Source organism: Danio rerio, chromosome 8 (genome assembly GCF_052040795.2).
Source record: "Danio rerio strain M-AB ecotype USA chromosome 8, GRCz13ab, whole genome shotgun sequence".
NCBI classification, from domain to species: Eukaryota; Metazoa; Chordata; class Actinopteri; order Cypriniformes; family Danionidae; genus Danio; species Danio rerio.
Genome location: NC_141028.1, coordinates 5,557,984 through 5,585,000, shown reverse-complemented (window position 1 = coordinate 5,585,000; position 27,017 = coordinate 5,557,984). Strand labels below are relative to the sequence as shown.

Here is a 27,017-nt window from a genome sequence, read left to right as displayed (position 1 = left end):
CGTCCTGTCACTCTTTTAAATTTTTCTAACGTTTAGTTGTTCTATCTATCATTCTATCGTTCTATTGTTTAATCATTCTATCGTTCAATCGTTTTATTGTTCAATCATACTATTTATGTTGTTCATCCATTCTATTTATCGCTCAATTGTTTTATTTGTTCTATATGTGTTCAATCATTCTATCTATATCAATAATAATTATCAATAATTCTATTTATGTTGTTTAACTGTTCTATCTATCGTTCTATTCTTCAATCGTTCTATGTTGTTCATTCGTTCTATTTATGTTGTTCAATCGTTCAATTGTTCTATTATTCAATTATTGTATTTATGTTGTTCAATCGTTCTATGGTTCAATTGTTCAATCATTCTATTTATATTGTTCAATTGTTCTATTGTTCAATCATTCTATTTATGTTGTTCAATTGTTCTATCATTCAATCATTCTATTTATATTGTTTGATCGTTCTATCATTCAATTGTTTTATTGTTCAATTATTCTATTTATGTTGTTCAATCGTTCTATCGATCAATTGTTCTATTGTTCAATAATTCTATATATATTGTTCAATCGTTCAATTGTTCTATTGTTCAATAATTCTATTTATATTGTTCAATCGTTCAATTGTTTGATTGTTCAATCATTCTATTTATGTTGTTCAATCGTTCTATCTATCGTTCAGTCATCCCATTTTTGTTGTTCTATCATTATATTTTTCGTTCAATCGTTCTATTGTTCTATCGTTCACATGTTATATCTTTGTCTTAGATTTTTTCTGTCTTTCAATCATTTTATTGTTCAATCGTTGTATTGGCCATCTCTCTTTTGTTCAATTATTCCATCTATGCATCTGTCCATTTGATATGTTAATTGACATAAATGCTTACTTTTAATGAACCATGGATTTTGTGTAAGTTGCTGGTTTTTGCAGCTAATCCGTTGTGTTTAGCTGTTTGTGTAAATTGTTTCAAGAAATGCACATACTCCTTGCAAATATAATTGATGATTGGAAAAGTGACTGAGAAAAATTGTAATGTGTGTTTTGTTTAATGCAGGTGTCAGTTTTCCACATTTGAGCAGTGTCAGGAGTGGCTGAAGAGGTTGACCGCCGCGGTCCGTCCCCCGTCCCGAATAGAGGAGCTCTTTTCCTTTGCCTTCCATGCGTGGTGTGTAGATCTTTACACAGGAGAGAAGGAGCAGCATGGAGATCTGTGTCGGCCAGGTACTGTCTGATGTCTGGTCAAACCTTGTCCGTGGGCTTCAGACTGACATTTAGATCCCTCATGAATACTTTTATCTCAGTTTTTTATTGCATAGCCAACTCCTAGTGAGCTTGACACTCTTGAAAGATAGACTTAGGCTACCGGTGTGTGTTTGTGTAATGTGTATTTATATTGCGCATTTATAGTGTATGGCCGTACACCCAAAGTTCTTTACAATTATAAGGGGAGGAGTGGGGGCTTTTCACACCCCCACCAGTGTGCAGCATCCACTCGGATGATGCGACAGCAGCCACAAAAAAAAACTACTCCAATTTGGGGATGATTGTTAAGATAATGATTAAGAGCTGATGGGGGGGAATTGGCCGGGATATGGCTTACACCCTACTACTCACTCTTACACCCCACTACTCTTTACGAGAAGTGCCATGGGATGTTTAATGACCGAGGAATCAAGACAACATTTTAGTGTCTCATCCGAAAGACGGCGCTCATTGACAGTATAGAGTCCCCTTCACTATACTAGGGCATTAGGAATCACATAGACCGCAGGTTGAGCGCCCCTGCCAGCCTCTCAAAACTTTCACTCTCAGTGAAATTGAATCAAATGAAACTACATTTTGACTGGTAGTGTATATATTTAAATTAATTGTTTTTCCTTTCCTGCAGGAATAGTGGAGGAACTATGATGTCACTTTTTAGGCTAATCGGCTGCTAGCATAAAACTGGTTTCCTCGTGAAAATCCCTATAGGATTTTCCCATAGGCTTTTCGAAGATTGCAAATAATAAGCTCTCTGTTCAAACACTGTTCATTACACTTACACGTTTTGTCCAGCCGGATAATCCTCACACGAAAATACAACTTGGAGCACTTTTGGATCTTAAATGCAAACGCAAGAGTTAAAAAGCTAACATTAGGCTATAAACGGACTACAGTGCCCTCGGGGCGCTCGTCTGTGACGTCAGCCCCACCCTGCTACAGACAACTTATCAAGCTTATTTTTAGAAATAATGTCCATGACAAATAGTTAATCTCTCTGTTTATTATATTATAATCCACGCTATATATTATAAACTAATAAATATGCAAAAAAAAAAACATAGACCTATGTGCCCTTTGGATAGTTTTACGTGGGAAATACATCTGTTTTGCTTTGCGGTTGTTCTAAAAGTTTTAAAACTGCGTGTTTAAATCTGCCTATAAAGTATTTTCGTCAGACATATTTAAATAAGTGTATCGCTCGCGCACACAGCCTGCTTACCTTAACAGATGACAGAAATGAGGCGTGAGGAGGAACAAGTCTATCAAATGGCTGCAAGTTCCATCATCATGGACACAGAGCAACATTCAATATTCCTTTTATGTCACGACGTACAGCGAAAAGCAGCTCATACCGTCACATCTGCTATACGTTTTATCGAGGAGTGTAAATATTGCAGTTATGACTGAATAAAATGTGTTCAGATGAAGAAAAAAAGACGAAAAATCACTTGATCACGTTAAAATGACAGTTAATATGTCTGTATTTTTACACATTTATTCACACGTTTGCATTACTGAGAGCAGGACAGAGACAGGCTGCACTGGTGAGCAGTATCTTTATAATATCGTTTAATTAAAATAAATGATCAACAAATGAATCTGTCCCGACAGCCTTTACATGTGAAGGCATTATTTATACACAATCTGAATTCTCAATTAGAAAAACACAAAAAACTATAAAATACTATTCATGAAAATACCTAAATAACAGACAAATCCAAATGCCCAACACAAGCGAGCTGCGCTCCAGACCAGATCAGCTCGATGACGTTTAATGTCTCCGACACCGCCTTTAGTTCCATTTAGCAACTTGATAGCAACCGTCTTTTTAAAGAAGCATGGCCGAATTAAAAATTCAAAAGTGTGCTGTAACTGATGTGTTTTATGTCGTAGAACAAAACGTGAAAATATCTTGAATTTGTGTTTGCCACGGACCTTATTTAAGCGATTTTACTGAAACCCCATTCAAAAAACCCATTGACTTTGGGACGAGGGAACCGGAAGTGCTAAAATGCTAACTCGCTTCCGGGTTTTTGCATACAAGTTGACGTCATAGTTCCTCCACTCTATGATCATGCTCTCTCTGTCTTTCAGGTGATCACGTGATGTCCCGTTTCCATAATGAAGTAGAGCGGATGGGCTTCGACACTCAAAACGCCTGGAGGGTCTCTGAGATCAACAATAAGTACAAGTGAGTGTTTCTCTTTCAAACACAAGCGCTCTGTGACTAAACCAGCAGTTCCCAATCCTGGGGCCTCATGTACGAAGACTTGCGTGGAAATCTTACTAAAACATTGCGTACGCACAAAGCTGTAAATGTGCGTACGCAGAAAAAATTTCAGATGTATGAAACACTGCGTACGCCGAATCTCACGCATATTCTTTTGTACATCTGAATGAACGTGAAACTGAGCGCAACATGCACGAGCACAAAACCCCTCCCTGCCTCCTCCCCCGTATGAATATGCTAATGACTATGCTAATGGCAAAACCCAACGAAAAAGCAACGGCAAAATCAAACAAAAAGAGAAACTTTGAACAGAATGTGAATTGGAGGTGCTGCTTTCGGAGGTAGACCGGAGAAAAGCGGTGTTATTTGCAAGTTTGTTCTCCGGAATTAATAACAAAAGAAAAAAATAGAGTGGGAGAGTTTAGCTGATACGGTTAACACAGTTGGGTCTGAACATCGCACTGAGTGCATTAAAAAAAAGAAATAGTGTGGTTTATATCTGTAAAATGTTGCAGTACCCTTAGAAGTGTCAGTGGCGCACCTCATAAGAAGCATATGATCATGTACTGACACGTTCGAGCACAAACTCGGTTCGAATCCAGCATCTGATGAATTCTTTCTTCTTTTTTTTCCCGCTACATATCAGATTTTGCCCACTATTTATCACGAGAAAGACAAGTAGGAATCATTAATAAGTTTGTGCATCATATTTTATTTGCACATTTATTGAATGGAAATGTTTCTGATTCACGCATGCAAATTCATCTTCAGATAGTGTCTTTATAGCAATGTGCGTGCAGTAGATAGCTCAGATTACATTGGGAAAACAGGCGACCGCTGCAAATTGCGCTTTAATGTTTAGCTGGTCAACTGTATGGTATGGAAATCTTACATACCTACTATATGAACCCGTCTCATACAGCTGCCATTGCAAGGATCAGACACTTTGTAGAGAAGAATTTAACACAACTGCCTCTAGGAGTCACCAATGGAAATAAAACAGACACGCACAAAAAATGTGCGTACGCCTGCCAGAAAGCTGCCGTGAACCTGCGCACATTCCCACGTTCAGTTCATTGTTAGTAAATCCAAATGTGAGCGATTCTGAGCGTGAAACCTGGCGTACGCAAAGTTTTTGTGCGTACGCAGCGTTGATACATGAGGCCCCTGGTCTTCGCAGCTCCCTGCTATGCATATTTTGCATGTTTCTCTTACTGCTTCAGAGGTTTGTTCCATTTCACCGTAAGTGCCTTGTGAAGTGCACATCACAGGTTATTCTGCCATGATTCCAGTTTGAATGCTTGTTCAATTCGAAGGGTAACAACTTCTATGATTACCACATGATTACAGTTAACTAAACCTTCATGCTTCTGCAATAATTGAAAATGCAAATAATGCAAGTATTATAATTATTTTATTTTAATAAAATGAAGTGAATTTTAAGATCAGCCGATTTGCTGTGTGGAGTCGGTAGAGGGCAACTAACACTGTGTATTAGGGCTGAATGATTGATCGAAATTGAAATAGAATCCCAGTCTCGGTGTATTCGATAATTGGCTAATATACCAAGCCTGATTCCCGCGGATTGGCAGAGCTCCGTGTTTTACTGCATGCACAAGAGATGAAGGAAGAACTGACACACATGTAAATGTTCAAACATTTAAAAATAATCTAAATATTAAAAAATTTCAAGGATTTAACGTGCTGATGATGCTGTTAACGCTTTAACCACCATTTAACCATAATCATTACCAACAATATATTTTTAGAATAGTCTAAGACTTCTGAATGCATATATTACCACATTTTTGTTTTGTTTTGTTATGTTGTGTTATGGTATGTTGGAAGAGTAATAGATTTAAACACATTTAGGGCTCTATTTTGACGGTCCATGCGCAGAGCGCAAAACGCAGGGCGCAAATGCTTTCAGGGCGTGTCAGGACGCGTTTTTGCTAATTTAAGGACGGGAAATCTGCCTTGCGCCAAGGTGCATGGTCTAAAAGGGTTGAGTTTATTTTCTTAATGAGTTATAGGTGTGTTTTGAGAATAAACCAATTAGAGTCTCATCTCCCATTCCCTTTAAGACCCAGCTGCGTCGCGCCAAGAGCGCATTCGCTATTTACAGGACGTAAAGTAAGTCTAAGTGGAAAAAATGAGCATTTCACAAGCAAACAGTTAGCAGTTGACAGTTTTTTAACAGAAAACTGTTAAACAGAGCATCTACTGCATGAGAATGAGAGATAATGGAACTACTTTCACATTCGCTCTTGGATAGGGAAACTTTTACGCACAGACATCAATTAGCCTATAAATAATTAATTTCATTTGTTAAGCGCAAAGATTTGTTTCAAAACTATTTCTAAATTCAGTTCTAATTTCCAGCAAACGAATAAATGAATAATAATAACAAAGTTTGGTCAAAATACTGAGTTATTTCCAAATACACCTACTATGCCCCATATGGTCTAAAACCTGACAGGTGGGCAAATCTAAGCTTGTTTTTAATGAAACAAATATAAATATGGACATAATAAATAATACTGCTAATAATAATAACATTATACAAAAGTAACTTGAATGAACTGAAAAAGCCTCCCGAGATGAAGGAAGTATGAAGGCAGTGGTTTTTAAATTCATGTAGGCTAGAAATTAATATGTTTTGTAATATTTTAATCCTTTATATTTATATACTATATATATATCCTTAATATATTATATCTTTTTCATATGTAAAGATATTTGCGTATTGCATCTTGTGTGTAGTGTGTAAGCCTGGCGCACTTTGCGCCAGACAATAGACCGACTTTGTTCTGGTCTAAAGATCAGACTATTTACAGTTTATCAAAATAGTAACGCGCCAAAACACGCCTGATTTTTTTAGACCAGAACGCCTATGGGCGCACATTTGAGCGCAAATGCATTTGCTATTTAAACAGCGTGGCGCAACGCCTCAAAATGACCCTTGCGCCAAGCTTAAAGTAGTAAAAGACTATTGCGCTGCGCCTTGCGCCCCATTGCGCCGGGTGTAAGATAGGGCCCTTAATGTCATCCTACAGCCTGTGGGACCTTTTACGGTTACATTTTTTAACTGTAATAGTGTAGTCTAAACCTAAAGCAATCATGACTAACCGTATATAATTAAAAAGCTTAAAATTCAGATTTTCCATATATGGTGATGGATTTTTCATAGATATTACTGAGCAAAAGGTATTTATTCATTTGCAACACGGATACTCATCCGAGTCGTAAAGCATTACTTTGCTACAGCTATCCACATGTAAAACTAAGTTTAAATGTTTTTAGACGCTAAATTTTAATTATATGCTGCTGAACTGCCCATACTACTTTAGAGTTGTTTGTCTACTTTACAAATACTGTCAAAAGTATGAAAAATAAAAATATTCCTCATAACATAGGGGGCGCCCTTGTATGGTCAACAATGTAAACTGAATGTCGTCTGGTGGTCATGTTTGGAACTGCGGCCACACAGAATCATACTGAAAGCTCATTTTTTGAGATATCAGCTTCAGATTTGGAATATAATTTTTCAGATGTTAAGCTTTGATTTATATGTCAATTTTAGGCTAAAACATGTTTTGCAAAATAAAAATGTTCATTTATTCATTCATTTTCTTGTCGGCTTAGTCCCTTTACTAATCCGGGGTCGCCAAAGAGGAATGAACCGCCAACTTATCCAGCAAGTTTTGCCCTTCCAGCCGCAACCCATCTCTGGGAAACATCCACACACACATTCGCACACACACACATACACTTCAGACAATTTAGCTTACTCAATTCACCTGTACCACATGTCTTTGGACTGTGGGGGAAACCGGAGCACCCGGAGGAAACCCACGCGAAGGCAGGGAGAACATGCAAACTCCACACAGAAACGCCAACTGAGCCGAGGTTCGAACCAGTGACCCAGTGACCTTCTTGCTGTGAAGCGATAGCACTACCTACTGCGCCACTGCCTCACCAATACAAATGTTATGTAATATAATATAAAGGCACATAACTTTCATTTTATTTTACTTCTTGAACTGTTTTCACTTTAGCTACAATCTGACATCTGTCGCCTTTAAAACAAGACCAAGCTTTAATCTATGCATCAAAATCTTGAAGACTTGACATTCATTAAGCGGAACATGTCATTTCCATGTCTATGTTCAAATAATTGGGGTGACACTTAAAGGGTTAAACACGTCATAACAGTCTTGTGAAAAGGGTCCTTTGGATCAGGGGTGGCCATGAGGACCAGTATTGAGAAACCAATGTTTTAAACCGTCCTATACACTCAACCCTGTTCTACTTAGTGTAGAGATGACTGTAGACAGGCATCAGTCAGTCCAGTGTCCTGCTCTGACCTCACCGTGTCCTCTTCTCGCCCTCTGCTCTGCCAGGTTGTGTTCCAGCTATCCTCAGCTGCTGCTGGTGCCAGCCTGGATTACTGATAAGGAGCTGGAGAATGTGGCGGCCTTTCGCTCCTGGAAGAGGATTCCAGCCGTGGTTTACAGGTTAGTCATTTAAATCTGATCATTAAATGCGGGGAGAATGAACTGTGCACTTGATGCACTTTTGACTTGTTATTTAGGGTGTTGCTCTACTCAAATGTGCATATAGCATCTTTTTATTACTATCATATTGTCTGCTTTTTTTTAAATATTGCATGTGTTTGTAGTTTAACTGCTCTGAGTAGCTTTTACTTTAAGAGTTTTTTTAACACCTGTTTTATTTAGTTTTCCCTCATGGTGCAGTTCTTTGAACAGGTGTGAATGTAGCAATCGCAGTCAAGTGCTTCTTGAAGTGGTGGTCTTGGTATGCTTTCAAACGAACCCCAGAGCGGGTTGTTTGTGGTGAAAACAGGATCTGAACTATAAAAGACCCAACCAGAAAATGTTTGTTGACAGCGCTTTACCAACAATTTTAAACAGAAAGAGAGAGGGAAAAACATTACCTGATGGATCGTTAGTAATCTTTCCAGAAGATGACCATGTCGCCGTTTAGCTGGATTAATTCACGCCTCCTCCTGAAGTGACGTGTGGCAGCAGCCAAAGCTGCTCTAAAACAAGCTGTGAACAAATGTCAAACTTCTCCATCAGAGATGAGACCTTTTATTAACAATTATATTTTAAACAAATGGCAAGAGGAGTGGGATACTCTGGAAAACAATAAATTACACGAAATCCAACCTGAAATTACACACAGAGGTGTAAGACATTTTAAGAAACGAGCTGATCAAGTAATTTTTACCAGATGTCGTATTGGACATACAAGATTAACACATAACTTTTTACTCAATGATGATGACCCTATCCAATGTTTGCACTGTATAACCCCATGGACAGTAAAACACATTTTATTGGACTGCCCTGCCCTGCTTTTAATCACTCCAGAAATACTTTTTTTGATGAGAAATCTCTTAAGGACATTTTTAACAAAGTGACACCAGAAAAAGTATTAGAATTTTTAACATGTATTAACCAGAAAAATATTATTTAAACTGTATATTAAATTATTTATTTTTTACTGTTGATGTTTGTTAATTACTGAAATGCTCTTGCCATGAAAATAGCCTTAGTAGCTGACATGGCAATAAATAAATAATGAATGAATGAATGAAGTGACGTTTGATGCGCCTTCGCCGTTTGCAATGCTTTAAAACATTGTTTTCCAGCCGCACTTCATTCTCAAAATGTATAGTTTGTCTTAAGTAATGTATACAAACTATATAGTATACGTTACTATAACCAGGGATACAGTTAGCCAGCGCAGTCATCCCTCCATGGTAAAAAACAACAATTTGTGTCGGTTTATTTACTTGCGGGAGTTTAATTGGCATTTTCCCACACGTTAATTCTGACCAATCAAAAAGCAGTTTAGGAAATACGTTCAATAACATTTAGCCAATGAGTGATGTGGATTTTGTCACATGACTGCATTTGTGATCAGTGTGGTGTGAAAAGGACCAAAAAACGGCAGAAAAATGCTACAATGTATCATTTATTGCCGTTGGTCCGGACCAAATGAACCAAACCACAGATGTGAAAGCACCTTAAGGGTTTGGTTTGGTTAAATGAACTAGAGTTCGTTTTCCCTCTTGGTGCGGTTCGTTTGAGCAGATGTGAATGTAGCAATCGTATTCGAGCGAGCACCAGAAGTGGACCAAAAAAGTGTACCGAGACCACGAACCCTGGAGCGGTTCGTTTGTGGTGAGAATATGATCTGAACTAAAACAGACCCAACCGCAAAAAGTACTGCACCTTTTTGGACTAATCTAGCTGCCGTAGTCTGATGCACTGTACAATCTTATGGGGTGTTGAGGAAAGATATTTGTTGACAGCGCTTTACAAACAGTTTTAAACCGAGAGAGAGGAAAAAACCTTACCTGATGGATCATTGGTAATATTTACGGAAGTTGACCATTTCGCAGTTTAGCTAAATTAATTCCTGCCTCCTCCTGAAGTGAATGCCCAAGCGTTTGCAATGCATTGTTTTCCAGCCGCAGCCGCACTTGATTCTTAAAACGTATAGTTTGTCAAAAGTGATGTATAAAAACTATATAGTATACATTACTATGACCAGGAATACAGTCAGCCAGCGCAGTTGTCCCTCCATAGTAAAAAGCGACATTTTGTGCCGGTTTACTTACTTGCGGAAGTTTCATTGGCATTTTCCCACACGTTAATTCTGACCAATCAAAAAGCAGTTTATGAAAAACGTTCAATAACATTTAGCCAATGAGTGATGTGGATTTTGTCACATGACTGCAATTTGGTTCTTTTCAACTGGTTCGGATCAAAGTAATCAGTGTGGTGTGAAAAGGACCCAAAAACGGCAGAAAAATGCTACAATGTACCTGCCTTGTTTAGTTTGAAGAATAGAGTTTGTTTTCCGTCTTGGTGCAGTTCATTTGGCCGGGTGTGAATGCAGCAGTCGTAGTCGAGTGCGCAACAAAAGTGGACCAAAAAAGCGTACCGAGACCTTCTTAAAGAGGTGGTCTTGGTACGCTTTCAAACGAACCCTGGAGCGGTTCGTTTGTGGTGAGAATATGATCCCAACTAAAACAGAAACAGCGGCAAAACGTACTGCACCTTTTGTGTCTAATCTAGCTGCCATAGTCCGATGCGCTGTCCAATCTTAAGGGGTGTGGAGGAAAAATATTTGTTGACAGCGCTTTACAAACAGTTTTAAACAGAGAGAGGGAAAAAACATTACCTGATGGATCATTGGTAATATTTCCGGAAGTTGACCATGTCGCAGTTTAGCTAAATTCATTCACACCTCCTCCTGAAGTGAATTCCCTTGCGCCTTCGCTGTTTGCAATGTATTAAAGATTGTTTGTAGCCGCAGCCGCTCTTCATTCTCGAAGTGTATGGTTTGTCTAAAGTGATGTATACAAACTATGTAGCATTTGTTACTATGTCCAGGGATACAATCAGCCAGCGCAGTTGTCCCTTCATGGTAAAAAGCCACATTTTGGGTCTGCCACTTTGTTAACTTGCGGGAGTTTCACTGGCATTTTCCCACAAGTTTTTTCTGACCAATCGAAAAGCAGTTTAGAAAATACGTTCAATAACGTCTGGCCAATGAGTAATGTGGATTTTATCACATGACTGCAGTTTCATTTCAGCTGCATGTTCAGGAAAAAAATATAGTGTTGTTTTTATTTAACATTTTCCATACTTTAGATGAGATGTCCAGCACGTGAACCTCTTTATTTTCCAGGCATCAGAGCACCGGGGCAGTGATCGCTCGCTGTGGTCAGCCTGAAGTCAGCTGGTGGGGCTGGAGGAACGCAGACGATGAGCATCTGGTGCAGTCCATCGCCAGAGCCTGTGCCGTTGACAGCAGCTCCTGTAAAGGCGTCTCTAATGGCTCGCTGTCCCGCGAGTACACTAATGGAGCCGACCTTTCAGATGTGGACTTCGGTCAGTACTGTTTAGTCATTGGCTGCATTCAAAGGAATAGTTCACCAAAAAATGAAATTTAACTCACTATTTGCTCACCTTGAAGTGGTTTTAAACCTTGTTAAATATTTCTTTTGTTGAACACAAGAGAAGATACTTTGAAGAAATCTGGAAACCTGTAATCATTGACCTCCACAGTAGAAAAAACAAATACTATAGAAGTCAATGGTTTTTAGCATTCTTCAAAATATCTTCTTTTGTGTTAAACAGAAGAAAGATACTCATACTGGTTTGAAACAAGTAAAGAAAAAGTTTTAGATGATATGTCCCTTTAATTGCTCACAGATCTCAATAGTAGTTGCAGATTGCGGTATTGCTTAAAACACACACACACACACACACACACACAATGTTAATCCTTTATATATCACACTTGATCACACTTTGCATATGCAGTCTTGGGTGAATTGTCACTAGATTTTTTAGATCTCAGTCGCAGTTGATTCAAACAAGCACACAATGTTAATCTTAAATATTCACATTTTGCATATGCTTATTAAACCTTTGGCTATCAGAGTGCAAATCTGTGTTTAAATTGGAGAGAGCAGTCATGTATGGGTAATAAACCGCTGCAGGCTTCAGTCCTTTCAACCAGTTTTATTATTTCTGGGTTATAATGATAAAGATGATCAAGATTTGTATTATTGTATCATTGGTGCTAGCACATCAGTTGATACCTGTTTTTATGATCATAAACAATAATGCTATTATTCATTATGTATATAAAGGGTCTCAAAACGTTTTGAAATGTCTTGTATTTCAAAAACAAAACTTTAAAAGTCATTGACTGACATATTGTGACATAAATCGTTTTTAAACAGGTTTTAATTTTCTGATGTCCATGTAAGGCAAACATTCATCCAATCACCTACAATCCATCTCCATAAAACTTTAAACAAAACTCTATTCATAACTCAATCTATTTCGACACTTTATTTAAAATATGTGGCTGAGAAATAACTAATTTTAAATTTTTTAATGAAAAAAAAAAAAAATTCCTGGCATTTTAAAATAATCCTTAGCATTGAGCCCAGAATAAGTCTGAAATGTAATTCATAATGGTCTTAAAGGTCCCGTGAAGTACTTTGAAATATGCATTTTTATTTGTTGTTTGATCCATTTAGGCGGAAGTGACAAACTACAAGCTTTACATGTTTATATCAGTTGTATATCCTCTAAATGCAAATTTTGTCACTGTTTTGGAGCACACTAGCTTATAGATATCTTAAAAACTAGCAATACTGATACTAACATCTAAAAAACTTGATTTTAATTTCATGGGACCTTTAAGAATGTGTAGGGGGCTTTCACACCTGTAGATCGATTGTTTTTCCCAAAACAGGGATTAAAACAATGTTGCACTTTGTTCTTGGTGTGGTTGGCTTTCACACAGCAAATTTTAAACAGAATAGCTAAAACAAGTCATGTGCGAGCTGCACTTTAATTTTGAATGGTGACACCCACAGACATCTTTACCAAATAGCTATAAATCTCAGGTGGGATAGAATTAGGCATTACAGGCTTTACATTATAGAGAGAATGGAGAAAAATAACAGATAGACCAAGACTGAAATTCAGTCAATTTTCCTGGCAAATAAACATCTTTCGTTAATATTTCAGCATGCTTTCACTTTCGTATTTGACATGAAACACACATTTACCGGTTGGAGTGACATCCTGCCCTACTCATAATTCTCTCTTCATATAGCCGTATACAGTATATGCCTATTACATATCCATAATACTCTGTGATATACTGTAGCCTGGTTAGGTTCGTGTTGCTTTCTCACTACAATCTATCCGCTCCAGAGTTCAGTTTTAATCGAGCCGAGACCACCTCATTCAGGTGACCTCGGACCATTTGGTTTGGCGCGGATCCGAGCTTGATTGCTGGATTCACATATGCCAAATGAACCCCGCTAACTGGGGAAATGCGCCAGGTTCCAGAACAAAAGTCCAGGTGTGAAAGCACCCTTAAAGTCTTTATTTCGGCTTAAAATTTAATACAGAAACCCTGTATATAAAGTATAACCCTCTAGTGAATATAAAGTATTATAAATATATATTTTTTTATACATATTTTTAAACAATAGTTTTAATAACTAATTTCAAAAAACATATTTATTTTGTGTTTGCCATAATGACAGTGCATAATATTTAACTGGTAATTTTCCAAGATACTAGAATTTAGAGCTGCACGAAAATGGAAAAATAGGACATTGCAATATTTAGATTTTTTGCCATTCATATTGCAATATGAATATAATCTCATATTTGAAAAGATTTCATTCATGTAATTAGATTGGGATGATGAAGTCTTTTTCAATGAATCCAACAGTATACATTTTAAAATAATGGGCCCCATTATACACCCGGCGCAGTCTGGCGCAAGGCGTGACGCAATAGTCTTTTGATAGTTTCAGCTTGGCGCAAGAGTTGTTTTGAGGCGTTGCGCTACGCTGTTTAAATAGCAAATGCATCAGCGCTCATTTTTGCGCCCATAGGCGTTCTGGTCTAAAAAGGGAGGCGTTCTGAGGCAGACCGCTGGCGCGTTGCTATTTTGAGAAACTATAATAGATTTTTCATTACACCAAAACTAACCCGGTCTAAACTCCAGCGCAGAGTTGCTCCTCGCTTACGCACTGCTTAATACACACAAGAGAGCAATAGGCAAATATCTTTACTTATGAAAAAATTTAAATATTAAGGATATATATAGGATATAATAAGAATAGATTTAGGATATAAATATAAAGGATTAAAATATTACAAAACATATTATTTTCTAGCCTACATTAATATGAAAAATCACTGCTTTTATGTCTTCTTCATCTCGGGAGGCTTTTTCAGTTCATTCATAACAATTTGCTCTTGTATAATGTTATTATTATTAGCAGTATTATTTATTATATCCATATTTATATTTGTTTTATAAAAAACAAACTTAGATTTGCCCACCTGTCAGGTTTTAGACCATATGGGGCACAGCATGTGTATTTGGATATAACTCAGGTTTTTGAGCACATTTTGCTATTATTGTTCATTTATTCGTTTGCTGGAAATTAGAACTGAATTTAGAAATTGTTTTGAAACAAATCTTTTGTAATAATACAAAAGTGTTTATTTATAGGCTAATTGATGTCTGTGCGTAAAGATTTCCCTATCCAAGAGCAAAAGTGAAAGTAGATCCATTATCTCTCATTCTCACGCAGTAGATGCTCTGTTTAACAGTTTTCTGTTAAAAAACTCTAACTGTTAACTGTTTGCTTGTGAAATACTCATTTTTTCCACTTAGACTTACTTTGCGTCCTGTAAATAGCGTATGCGCTCTTGGCGCGACGCAGCTGACTCTTAAAGGGAATGGGAGATGAGACTCTAATTGGTTTATTCTCAAAACACACCTGTAACTCATTAAGAAAATAAACTCAACACTTTTAGACCATGCGCCGAAGCGCAAGGCAGATTTCCCGTCCTTAAATTAGCAAAAACGCGTCCTGACACGCCCTGAAAGCATTTGCGCCCTGTGTTTTGCGCTTTACGCATAGACCGTCAAAATAGAGCCCAATATCTTTATCTTTTAGTCTTTAATAAATAATCTAATCCTGTGATGTGACTATTGCAGGACACGCACATTGCGATATCGATGCTCAAACAATATATTGTTTCGCCCTACTAGTATTCAGCATAAAGTGCAATTTAAAGGCTTAACTTGCTTAATTTTATTGACTTGGGTTAATTAGGCAATTCATTGAGCAAAAGTAGTTTGTTCTATAGTCAATCAAGAAATTAAATAATAATTATTTATATTTATATAGTATTTGACATCAGTACTCATCTGCGCTTTTTTTTTGTAGAATCGTCCATGACTAACAGCTCAGAGGTGGAGACATTGGCCATCCAACCCCGAAAGCTCCTGATTCTGGACGCCAGGTCATACGCTGCTGCCGTAGCCAACAGAGCCAAAGGAGGAGGCTGCGAATGCCCAGGTACTGTCTCACAGACTTAATATAAACATTTACATTAAAGTAGGATAGCGTCCTCATTAATAATGCTCTCCTCTGTAGAGTACTATCCCAACTGCGAGGTGGTGTTTATGGGTATGGCCAACATCCATTCCATCCGCAAGAGTTTCCAGTCTCTGCGTTTCCTCTGCACCCAGATGCCTGATCCAGCCAAGTGAGTCTTGCAGCGAACATCTGCTGTGGCCGTTTATTGGTTTTTGTTCTTTAATACATTGGTTCTTTCAAACTAATTAAAAAGAAAAAAAACTATAAAATATTGAATAAACATTTAGATTACAGGGCTCGAAATTGTGACCATTTTGCATATGCGCCCGAAAGTTAATCTATGCGACCTCATAATATATCTGGGAGCATTAGTGCGACTGCAGATAATGGTTGTAGTGCGACCTGTTTAGATCTTTTCTAAAAACGTGCTGAATCGCTCTTCCCTGCCGCTATATTGGTTTTTATAAGCTGTCAATCACTCAAGGTATTCCGCTGTCAGATGACAGGGAAGGAGCTTTTATGACCACGGGAATTGCAAACGGCTGAAGAGTGAAAACTTAAAGCACACAGGTTTGCAAACCCCACCTAAAGGTGAGGCGCAGATGAGAGCGATCATGACATGTGATGAATATTGATCCGCCAGCTGAGATCAATCAAGTACGTGTTTTCGGAGAAGGCGCCCGAATCTCAATGCGTTGCATTCACTGCGTGTTCAGCGCAAATGTCCGCTAAAAGTCAAATCTAATACTGCACATATCATCGCCAAAGAAGCTCGCCTTTACTAAGTTTACACTGAAAATGCGGCTCATAACCAAGAGCGGTATTGCACCGGTGGTCATCGCAAAAATCCTGCTCTACCTGCTCATAAATTGGGCCGGCTGACTCGCCAGCTTTTCCACAAACACAGAAACATGAAAATCAGCTCAGACTGAACCTTTAAATTGACACAAACTGAAACCAAAAGTTTTAAAGAGTAATAGAAGTGAGACTTTACTTACTTTCTTTTTTCTATTCTTTCTTGAGATGTATATGTTTTTATTTTTTATTTAGTTACTGATTACTGTTTTGCAGCTTTCAGCCTTGAATTTAATGATTTATTATAATCTTTTGTTTGTTTTGTAGCAGAAATATTATTTATCAAACTGACATGCATATATAAACAGCAGTACAAAATAAATATTTCTTACTGCAATGCTTCATTTTTAATTTATGCAAACTATACAATTATTTTTCATAATTCATTCAAGCACATTTAAGGCAGCATGATGATGAGAAATGTAATTCATTGTTACTATTATTGTCATTTTCATCATCATTAATATTTTATAATTCGACATTCATTTTGGAGTTTTTGCACACAAATATCAATGTCATCTCAGCATTAGTTATAGTTGTTTCTGGTTTTTGTTAGTCCTAATTGATGTTGTTTTAAAATACAATAAATCCCTTAAAATACAATTTGCAGCAGTGCTCGATCATTTTTGGTGGGTGCTCCTAAATTTTTTCTGGTGCTCCTAAATTTTTGAAGTTGGGAGCACCGGTGCTACCAAGTAAAAAAGTTAATTTCGAGCCCTCGATTAGGTTATAGCAAGGGAACAATGTAAATTTGTAAAAATAACGTAAATAGCGTAAAAACTTGCTGGATAAGTTGGTGGTTCATTCCGCTATGGCGACCCCTGATTAATAAAGGGACTAAGCCGACAAGAAAATGAATTAATGAATGAATATATATATATATATATATATATATATATATATATATATATATATATATTTATTTTTTATTTTTTATTTTTTTTTCCGTTGTTTAAAGTAAATATTTAGGTTTAATAGTTTTGGTCTGCTTTTGAGAAGTCATGAGTTATAAACGTAAAGAAATTACAATTTAATTCGGTACTATTGGTTTGATACTAGTAATTCTTATTTTTTTTGCATCTATACAATGTATACAGTAATAAATTAAAACAAGATTTGTCATTTGTGTTTATTTTTATTAAATCAAAAAGAAATCAATTAAGTAAATTGTTGTATGAATGTGGTAACATTCCAAACCATGTTTTTTGTGCATTTTCTGTTAGTAAAGAGAAGTTGCTAGTTAGATACATTATAGCTTTAGTTGAAAACTATTAAGCTATATTTTATAAAGCATTGATTCATCTGGCCAGTGGCTGATAGATATCACAATGCTGAGCCGACATCTGGATATTCTGCCCCGCCCCGTCGCAACAACAACCTGCTTGTGAAAAATACACACTGCCGCGTTTACACTAATACAGCTTAGTTTTAAAATGGCATTTTAAAATGGTAATTTGCATGTAACTTGTCTTTATTTATTTATGATTTGGTTATGGGTAAAGCAAAGACCATGTGTGTCAGGTAGTTGAAACGGTAAGCTACAAATAATAAATTCATTATGAATGAATTCATTATTCATAAATACTTAATTCACTGCAGCCTACGACGACGATGCCATTGTACATCGTGATGTTTCACATTAGACGTTGTACTATGGCAAATTGGTCGACATCACCCAACCCTAATCTCAGCATCAAACCAGTCTTGTGTTGAATCTGACTTGACTTAGAGTGATTAAAGTGGACGGCCACTGTCGAATTCCTAACCTGTGCACTTCAAAGAACATTTAATACTTGTGCTTGTCTCAAACTCTTTTTTTTTTTTTTTGTCTTTTTCCGTGTATTGTTTTCTCCCTGGCAGCAGATCTGCCTGTAATCTTCAACATTGGCTCGTATTTGCTTCCTTTTCCATCCACACCATTTCCACTCATCCATTTGTTGTAAAGTCAACAGCAAGTCTTCTAGTTTCTTTCTCTCTTTCGTCAGCATGATAAACTCTAGCCAAGAGCTGTTTCTAGGCAACTGACATGAACTGTTCAGAGAAGAAAACATCTAATTCTCTGCGTTGATTATTCTGATTGTAAATGTCTCGCTGCATGAGGTAGCACCATTAATACAGAGGTGATTTCGAGTTCATGGTACTTTGGGAGCGATATTTTCTCTTCAACTTTTCTTGGCTAATGTCAGTTTTGCTGTATCAGACCATGCTGGAAAAAATTTGTGTCCCAAACACACTCATTAATTCACTAAATTTATTTTTTTTGTTAGAGAAACTGATGATCACAAAGCTGTTTTTGCTTAAAGGGTACCTTAAAGCATGGGTTCTCAACCCTTTTACTTTGAGGCCCACCTCCTTCTCTGATAATTTTTTAAAGGCCCAAACTGATTGTCTAAAGAAAATGCTTATTTTAAAGCTTCGTTTATTAGCAAAACATTTCTTTTGTCTTCTATTATTCTGTTATTTTTCTACATCGTTTTATAAAAAAAACCTGAACAATATATATATATATATATATATATATATATATATATATATATTGTTACAACCTTTTTGATGTTAGCCTAGGGTAAAAGTAATAACATTTAAAAGGTGTGGTACTTTTACAAGATGATGGGTTAAAGCAAAAGACACAAACCACAAAACTGCCAACAAAAGTGATTTAATGTACAAAAAGTTAAATCAGAATAATGCACAAATATATATACAATAAGAAAAATATTTACAATAATAATAACGTAACAAATTAAACAAAGTATCAAACAAAATTAGGTCAACTCAAGAGTAAGGGGACGCTAGTGAAGCCAAATCAAAGAAATAAATATAACAAAACAATTCTAACTCATAAGTAAACCCCTTACTTCGCTAGAAACATGAAAAGAAAAGGAATAGAAAAATCTTCAGCACCGAGCACCGTAACCTTACCTATTCTGAACTAAAACAAAACAAATACATAAGTGGTATTCACTTCTTACCTGGTGTTTTAAACAATGGATTGACTACGTGTTTGTAGGATGGAAGTCGTACTACATCTTCCCTGGCCACCTTACCCTGAGGACAAAGTCATCTCTCAATATTATCTCTTTTGTTTTGCCAGGTAAGAGTTGTACCAAAAAGTGATAAATAAACAATCGAAAATAAAATGTACAGAAATCACAAAGTGGTTCAAAAATGGGCAGAAAATATACTAAATAATTTTATCCAAATGAAAGTTAAGCAAAAATAACGAATAACAAAATCATGTCGGCAAAACACACAAAAACAGGATCAAGGAAAAGCGCACTGTCACCTGCTTTCCCTGGCGTCTTTATATGTGACAGCGCCACGTCACCCAATGATGAGTGACTGGTCTCCCGACCAATCGGCTTCTGCGAAGGCGGACCTAAAGGATACGACAGGCAGAGATGGGGTAGAGAGGGAGAGAGAGAGAGAGAGAGAGAGAGAGAGAGAGAGAGAGAGAGAGAGAGAGAGAGAGAGAGAACGTGATGCAAAAATCCCGCTGTATATATATATACAGTGGAAGTCAGAATTATTAGCCCCCCTTTGAATTTTTTTCTTTTTAAAATATTTCACAAATGATGTTTAACAGAGCAAGGAAATTTTCATAGTATGTCTGATAATATTTTTTCTTTTGGAGAAAGTCTTTTTTGTTTTATTTCAGGTAGATTAAAAGCAGTTTTCATTTTTTTAAAACCATTTTAAAGAATTTTTTTTTTGCCCTTTTAAGCTACATATTTTTTTGAGAGTCTACAAAACAAACCAACATTATACAATAACTAGCCTAATTACCCTAATTAATCTAGTTAAGCCTTTAAATGTCACTTTAGGTCGTATAGAAGTGTCTTAAAAAATTTCTAGTAAAAATTTTATTTACTGTCATGATGGCAAAGATAAAATGAATCAGTTATGAGAAATGAGTTATTAAAACTATTATGTTTAGAAATGTGTTAAAAAAAATCTCCCTCCATTAAACAGAAATTGTGAAAAAAAATAAACGGGAGCTAAAAATTCAGGGGACTAATAATTTTGACTTCAACTGTATATAGTGTTAACATATATACATACATACACTGTATATTCAACTTCAAATATATATACACATTCTGGAGACACAGAAGACTTATCTTAAATCCTGAAAATAGGTGCCCAGCAGGTTTTAGAAAAGAGATTCATCCAGCATATATTTTTTGCAGCGGATGCCCATCCAGCTACAACCCACCATCACATGATACTTCAGAACTCATTCTGACATGCTCTTTTGATTGTCAACTTAGAAACCTATAACCTTGACACCTTGAAATAGAAATATTATGAATGCCTTTACTTGCACTTTTGATCAGTTTATTGCATGCTTTTCAGCAAAAGCATTTTTTTTTATTAAAATTTTTAAAATCATTTTGCATTTCCTCAATGATATTTTACAAACTTCTGCGCAGAAAATGTCCATAGATTCTATATGGCCCTATTAGTATGACCATGCAATTATGTTAAGAAAGCAATTCAATTCATGTTGTAGATTGTGTCAAAGCAGCTTAACATAGTTCTAGTAAAGTCCAGATTTCAGAGTTGAAGTTTAGTTTAGTTTAATGTGGTTTAAATTTCACTGCTGAAAGTTCAAACATTAAAGAGCAGATCCGCCGAAGCGCAGCTCCACAAGTCCCGATCAAAGCAAGCCAGTGATGACAGTGGCGAGGAAAAAAAAAAACCTAGAGAGAAACGAGGCTATGTTGGGCACGATCATTATTCTTCTGGCCAAACTTCCTGTCTAGAGCTGCAGTCTAGGTGCCGGAGGCTGAAGAAGCTGGACGTCTATCGTGGAGAAGCTGCAGCTGTGAGTAGGCCACCGGCGGGAAGTCAGTCTGGCCCACAGGATCAATGCGGCAACTCGTTTATCACGGTGGTCTTTTAGGAATCAGTCTCATGCACTCCATGACGACCACAGCATCAGCTCAGGATACGGCCTGGTCCAGTATTATGGAGACCTTAGGATCATCTCTTCACAGGTCTTGGATCACATAAATGGCGCGGCATAGTCTCTACAGATCTCGGAATGAGTATCCCCGGGTCAAAATAGAGAATATAGAAAATAATTAGCGTAGCTGCTGTTCATAGTGGATTTAAACAAGATGCAAAAATGAAGTGTTATAAATGAAAATAACAGTTAAATAAACAAACATGTAAAGCAAAAAAGAGTTTCTAACACAATGTCTGGTGTATTAAGAAGGAGTGTGTCCTACAGGGGGTTGTCAAGCCAACTCACCTGTGTGGAGCACATTAATGCATCATACTGTTATGTGATGCATTGAGTGTATGCTTTATTAAAATGATAGGTCTGTAATCTAGTTTTGAACTTAATAGGCTCTATTTTGACGGTCCATGCACAGAGCGCAAAACGTCAGGACGCATTTTTGCTAATTTAAGGGCGGGAAAATCTGCTTTGCGCCGTGGCGCATGGTCTAAAAGTGTTGAGTTTTTTTTTCTTAATGAGTTACAGGTGTGTTTTGAGAATAAACCAATTAGAGTCTCATCTCCCATTCCCTTTAAGAGCCAGCTGCGTCGCGCCAAGAGCGCATTCGCTATTTACAGGACGTAAAGTAAGTCTAAGTGGAAAATCTGAGCATTTCACTAGCAAACAGTTCACAGTTTTTTTTTTTTTAACAGAAAACTGTTAAACAGAGCATCTACTGCGTGAGAATGAGAGATAATGGAACTACTTTCACTTTCGCTCTTGGATAGGGAAACCTTTACGCACAGACATCAATTAGTCTATAAATAAATACTTTTGTTTGTTAAGCGCAAATATTTGTTTCAAAACTATTTCTAAATTCAGTTCTAATTTCCAGCAAACGAATAAATGAATAATAATAACAAAGTTTGGTCAAAAGTTATATCCTAAAACACATGCTGTGCCCCATATGGTCTTAAACCTGACAGGTGGGCAAATCTAAGCTTGTTTTTAATAAAACAAATATAAATATGGATATAATGAATAATACTGCTAATAATAATAACATTAAACAAGCAAATTGTTATGAATGAACTGAAAAAGCCTCCTGAGATGAAGAAGACATAAAAGCAGTGATTTTTCATATTTATGTAGGCTAGAAAATAATATGTTTTGTAATATTTTAATCCTTTATATTTATATTCTATATCTATTCTTATTATATCCTATATATATCCTTAATTTTCCAAATTTTTTTTATATGTAAAGATATTTGCCTATTGCTCTCTTGTGTGTATTAAGCAGTGCGTAAGCGAGGCGCAACTCTGCGCTGGAGTTTAGACCGGGTTAGTTTTGGTGTAATGAAAAATCTATTATAGTTTCTCAAAATAGCAACGCGCCAGTAGTGCGCCTCAGAACGCCTTCCTTTTTAGACCAGAACGCCTATGGGCGCACATATGAGCGCTAATGCATTTGCTATTTAAACAGCGTAGCGCAACGCCTCAAAACGACTCTTGCGCCAAGCTGAAACTACCAAAAGACTATTGCGTCACGCCTTGCGCCACACTGCGCCGGGTGTATGTTAGGGCCCATTATTTTAAAATGTATACTGTTAGACTTATTGAAAAAGACTTCATCATCCCAATCTAATTACATGAATGAAATCTTTTCAAATATGAGATTATATCTATATTGCAATATGAATGGCAAAAAATCTAAATATTGCAATGTCCTATTTTTCCATTTTCGTGCTGCTCTAAATTCTAGCATCTTGGAAAATTACCAGTTAAATATTATGCACTGTCAACGTCTCAAAAAGACTCTTGCTGAAAGCTGAAACTAGCAAAAGACTATTGCGCCGCACCTTGCGCCAGACTGCGCCGGGTGTATGATAGGGCCCAGAGTGTGTCTGAGCCTCGGAAAGCAAAAGAAGTAACTTGACTCTGTTTCAGGTGTTTTTAGCATGCTATTCCTTATCACATTTTTATTCAATAGTGCAAATTCAAGTATGTAACTGCATGTTTTGTTGTGTCTCTAGCTGGCTGTCTGCTCTGGAGAGCACAAAGTGGCTTCAGCATCTGTCTCTCCTGCTCAAGGCGTCTCTTCTGGTGTCGAATGCTGTAGATCGAGACCACCGGCCAGTCCTGGTTCACTGCTCCGATGGCTGGGATCGAACCCCTCAGATAGTCGCGCTGGCCAAACTTCTGCTGGACCCGTACTACCGCACCATCGAGGTGAACTCCCATATAATAAACCATTAAAACTCTTTCTCATTTATTATGAGAGGAATTCATAAGCTATATCACATGCTGGAGAAATCCACAAGGGCTTATTTTTTAGTCCTTCTAGTTTGAAAATGCTCACAAGGACATGTTTACATAGACAGTGGCTTAAAGGAAATGTTAAAATATTTGTAGTGCTGCCTGACCTTGGAGCACACAACACCATTTGATTAAGATCGATCTTCAGACAAAACAATAGAGTCGTGTTGTTGTAGGAAATGCTTGTGGGTCAAAATACATGTTGCTCTGACTCTTTTGGTTTGTTTTGAATTTAATGGTGTCTTGTATGCGATGCACATTCATTCATTTTTTTGCTTTAAACCCATAATGCAATTACAAAAAAATCTACTAAAATTCTAAATGTTAAACATTAAATCAAAATGATTAAAACTCATTTTAAAGTATTATCTTTATTACAGTCAAGCCTGAAACTATTCATACTTAAATTATGACTCGAAGTTTTTGTTCAAATGTAAAAAAAACAAAGTAATATATATATATATATATATATATATATATATATATATATATATTTTTTTTTTTTAGTGCTGTCAATCGATTAAAAAAAATTAACTAATCAATCGCACCTTTTTTTAAAAGGTTAATCGCGATTAATCACATATAAAATACTGAAACTTAAATTTTGCGCGCAACTCACCCCCACCGTCCTTTAGGTAGTCTCGTGCGCACACGCCCCTACTCAGATACGTCGCTCACTCCACCCCTGACACCCCTCAATGGGCCTGACACAGACAGATACACACAACGCGCTGCAGACGTTTTGGCCCCAACGGCCTTCCATACTGGAGCGACTCCCCTCAGATTCAACACGCATGATGACGTTCATCAAATTTGCTTAAACTAAGCGTCCTAAAGTATTACTGTATTTCACAAGGATTCTGACACAACAACGCGAAACATACGCTTTCGTTGCGTTTAATGAGGAAACACGCTAAACTTGGAGGGCTCATGCTCATGAAGAGTTTTTTATCAAAAATAGAACTGAAAAATCATGTTTAACTTTGAATAAATTTTTGTGTGAATTTTATCTTTTTATATTTGTCTAAGTCACTTTTTTAGTGTTATATGAATTTGTTTTTATCATGTATTATTTCAATGTATATCCATTTGGCCATGAAATAGCCATAAGTTGCTGATGTGGCAATAAATAATAAATAAATAAATAAATAATAAATAAATAAATAAAGTAGGTAGTGCTGTTGCCTCACAGCAAGAAGGTCGCTGGTTCGATCCTCGGCTCCGTTGGCGTTTCTGTGTGGAGTTTGCATGTTCTCCCTGTGTTCGCGTGGGTTTCCTCCAGGTGCTCCAGTTTCCCTCACAGTCCAAAGGCATGCCATACAGGTGAATTGGGTGTGTTAAATTGTCCGTAGTGTATGAGTGTGTGTGTGAGAATGTGTGTGTGGATGTTTCCCAGAGATGGGTTGCTGCTGGAATGGCATCCGCTGCATAAAAAACCCGCTGATTACTAAAGAGACTAAGCAAACAAGAAAATGAAATGAAATTTTAGCATGCCAAAGTCATATTTATGCGTTTAAAATAAATTTTCCCAACAACAAAATTGTGGCTAGTGAAAATGGCGAGTGGCTAGTAATGTTGGAAAACTACTACTTTTCACTGTCATCATGAAATTGTTAACAGAAAATCTCCTTTCTGCTCTCAGGGTTTTCAAGTGCTTGTCGAAACTGAGTGGTTGGACTTTGGGCACAAGTTCGCTGACCGATGTGGTCACGGAGAAAATGCAGAAGACCTGAACGAGAGATGTCCAGTCTTCCTACAGTGGCTGGACTGTGTGCACCAGCTTCAGAGACAATTCCCATGCTCCTTTGAGTTCAACGAAGCCTTTCTGGTGAGTAAAAGTGGATGTAAAGCATTGTGTTTTAGAGGTGCCATAGAGTGCATTGATTCAGTAAGTCAAGTTGTTTCCTGATATCTACATAGTAGGTATGTGGCTTGAATTAGTAAAAATATTATGATTATAAAAGTTATACAGTTGAATTCACGCTCTCCTGTCATTTGTTTTCTTTTTCAAATATTTCTTAAATGATGTTTAAGAGCAAGAAAGTTTTAACAGTATTTCCTAATATATATATTTTTTTTCTAGTGAAACTCTTATTTTTTATTTCGGCTAGAATAAAAGCAGTTTTGTATTTTTATTAAACCATTTTAAGGTCAGTATTTTTAGCCCCCTTAAGCAATGTTTGTTATCGATTGTCTACAGAACAAAACCACTGTTATACAATAGCTCCTTTCACACATACAGACCTTTCCCAAAAATTTTCCGGAAAGGTCTGTATGTGTGTTAACAGGCCCTTTTTGAAAATACCGGTAAATTCGTTCTGGCTATTTTCCGGAAAGAGAAGTTGTAACATTACCGGTAATTTGCCGGAATGCTGCGCTGTGTGAATGCAGAAGGAAGATTGCCGGAAAGAGCGTGTGCACATCTAGAACGTGCATCTAGAATCAGAGCAATCGAACACATTCAAGTCTGTGTGGTTTATAAAAATAAAAGCCTTTGAATATTTGACACATTTAGCTGCTAGATGTTAGTCAGATAACGTTTATATGTTCATCTTAATGCCAACTGTGTAAATAATTATCGATAAGATGCTTATGGTAAGCCGTTGTTTGTTTACCTTCAAGCTCTGCTTCCTTTAGTTGCTTGATGCGTCGCGTGTGCCCGTGAAGCAGCTGGTGAGCGCCAGCACACACGCATATCATATACATCTCAACATGCGAAAGTGTTCCTCCATATGTTTTCATCGAAGTTGTTCACAATACTGATCCTACCACAGGGTTTTTAACGTAGTCAAATGTTTACAAATACAAGCGCATTCATTTAGAGGTCATTTTTGGTTAATGATGTCAGAATTTACCGGTATTTTTGAATGATTTTTCCGTAAAAATTCCGTAACGTCCTCACCTGTGTGAACAGCGCTTTTTTTAATCTACCGGTAAAGTCGTTCCGGAAATTTTTCGGATATTTACTGGTATCACTGTGTGAAAGTTGCTAAAGACTTGCCTAATTACTAGGGATGTAACGGTATTCTAAATACCGTCATACCGCAATATTAATTTTTTTCGGTATTACCGTAGTCGCATGACTCGATAAAACTATAGGTCTTCTGAGAAAATTTGCTCAGGCGAATGAAGCGAACGGGAGGTACCGGAAACTACAATTCCCATCAGCCCAGGCTTGGCCATAATCCCTTGCGCTCTGTTTTCGCTACAGATCCAGTAATGCGGAAATGGAGTGTGCTGCTAGAAGCGGGGATCAAAAAGAGCTGGAAAACCCTAAAGCGGGTGTTGTCGCTGCGCGCGTACTGAATAGTGGTGTTGTCGCGCGGGTTCTTATCAGCTGTGTTGTCGCGCGCGTACTGAATAGCGGTGTTGTCGCGCGAGTTCTTATCAGCTGTGTTGTCGCGCACGTACTGTAAAGCAGGGACGG

General features: G+C 37.1%; 2 protein-coding genes across 9 annotated transcripts in view; both read left to right on the top strand.

Annotated features, from left to right (window-relative positions):
- LOC147835492 (uncharacterized) overlaps nt 1-1,040 on the top strand; it is a gene marked incomplete at its 5' end in the record, with an annotated part of 2,855 nt that extends 1,815 nt beyond the window's left edge. The window contains one exon of the mRNA XM_087264031.1: nt 1-1,040. This exon is cut by the window's left edge and continues 1,815 nt beyond it.
- mtmr3 (myotubularin related protein 3) overlaps nt 1-27,017 on the top strand; it is a 101,698-nt gene that overhangs the window by 49,328 nt on the left and 25,353 nt on the right. For all 8 annotated transcript variants that reach the window (XM_087262985.1, XM_087262989.1, XM_087262986.1 and 5 more), the window contains 8 exon segments: nt 1,057-1,223; nt 3,360-3,456; nt 7,899-8,012; nt 11,224-11,426; nt 15,320-15,451; nt 15,530-15,641; nt 23,308-23,503; nt 25,233-25,418. In XM_087262985.1, the coding sequence (XP_087119111.1) occupies nt 1,057-1,223; nt 3,360-3,456; nt 7,899-8,012; nt 11,224-11,426; nt 15,320-15,451; nt 15,530-15,641; nt 23,308-23,503; nt 25,233-25,418 (1,207 nt within the window).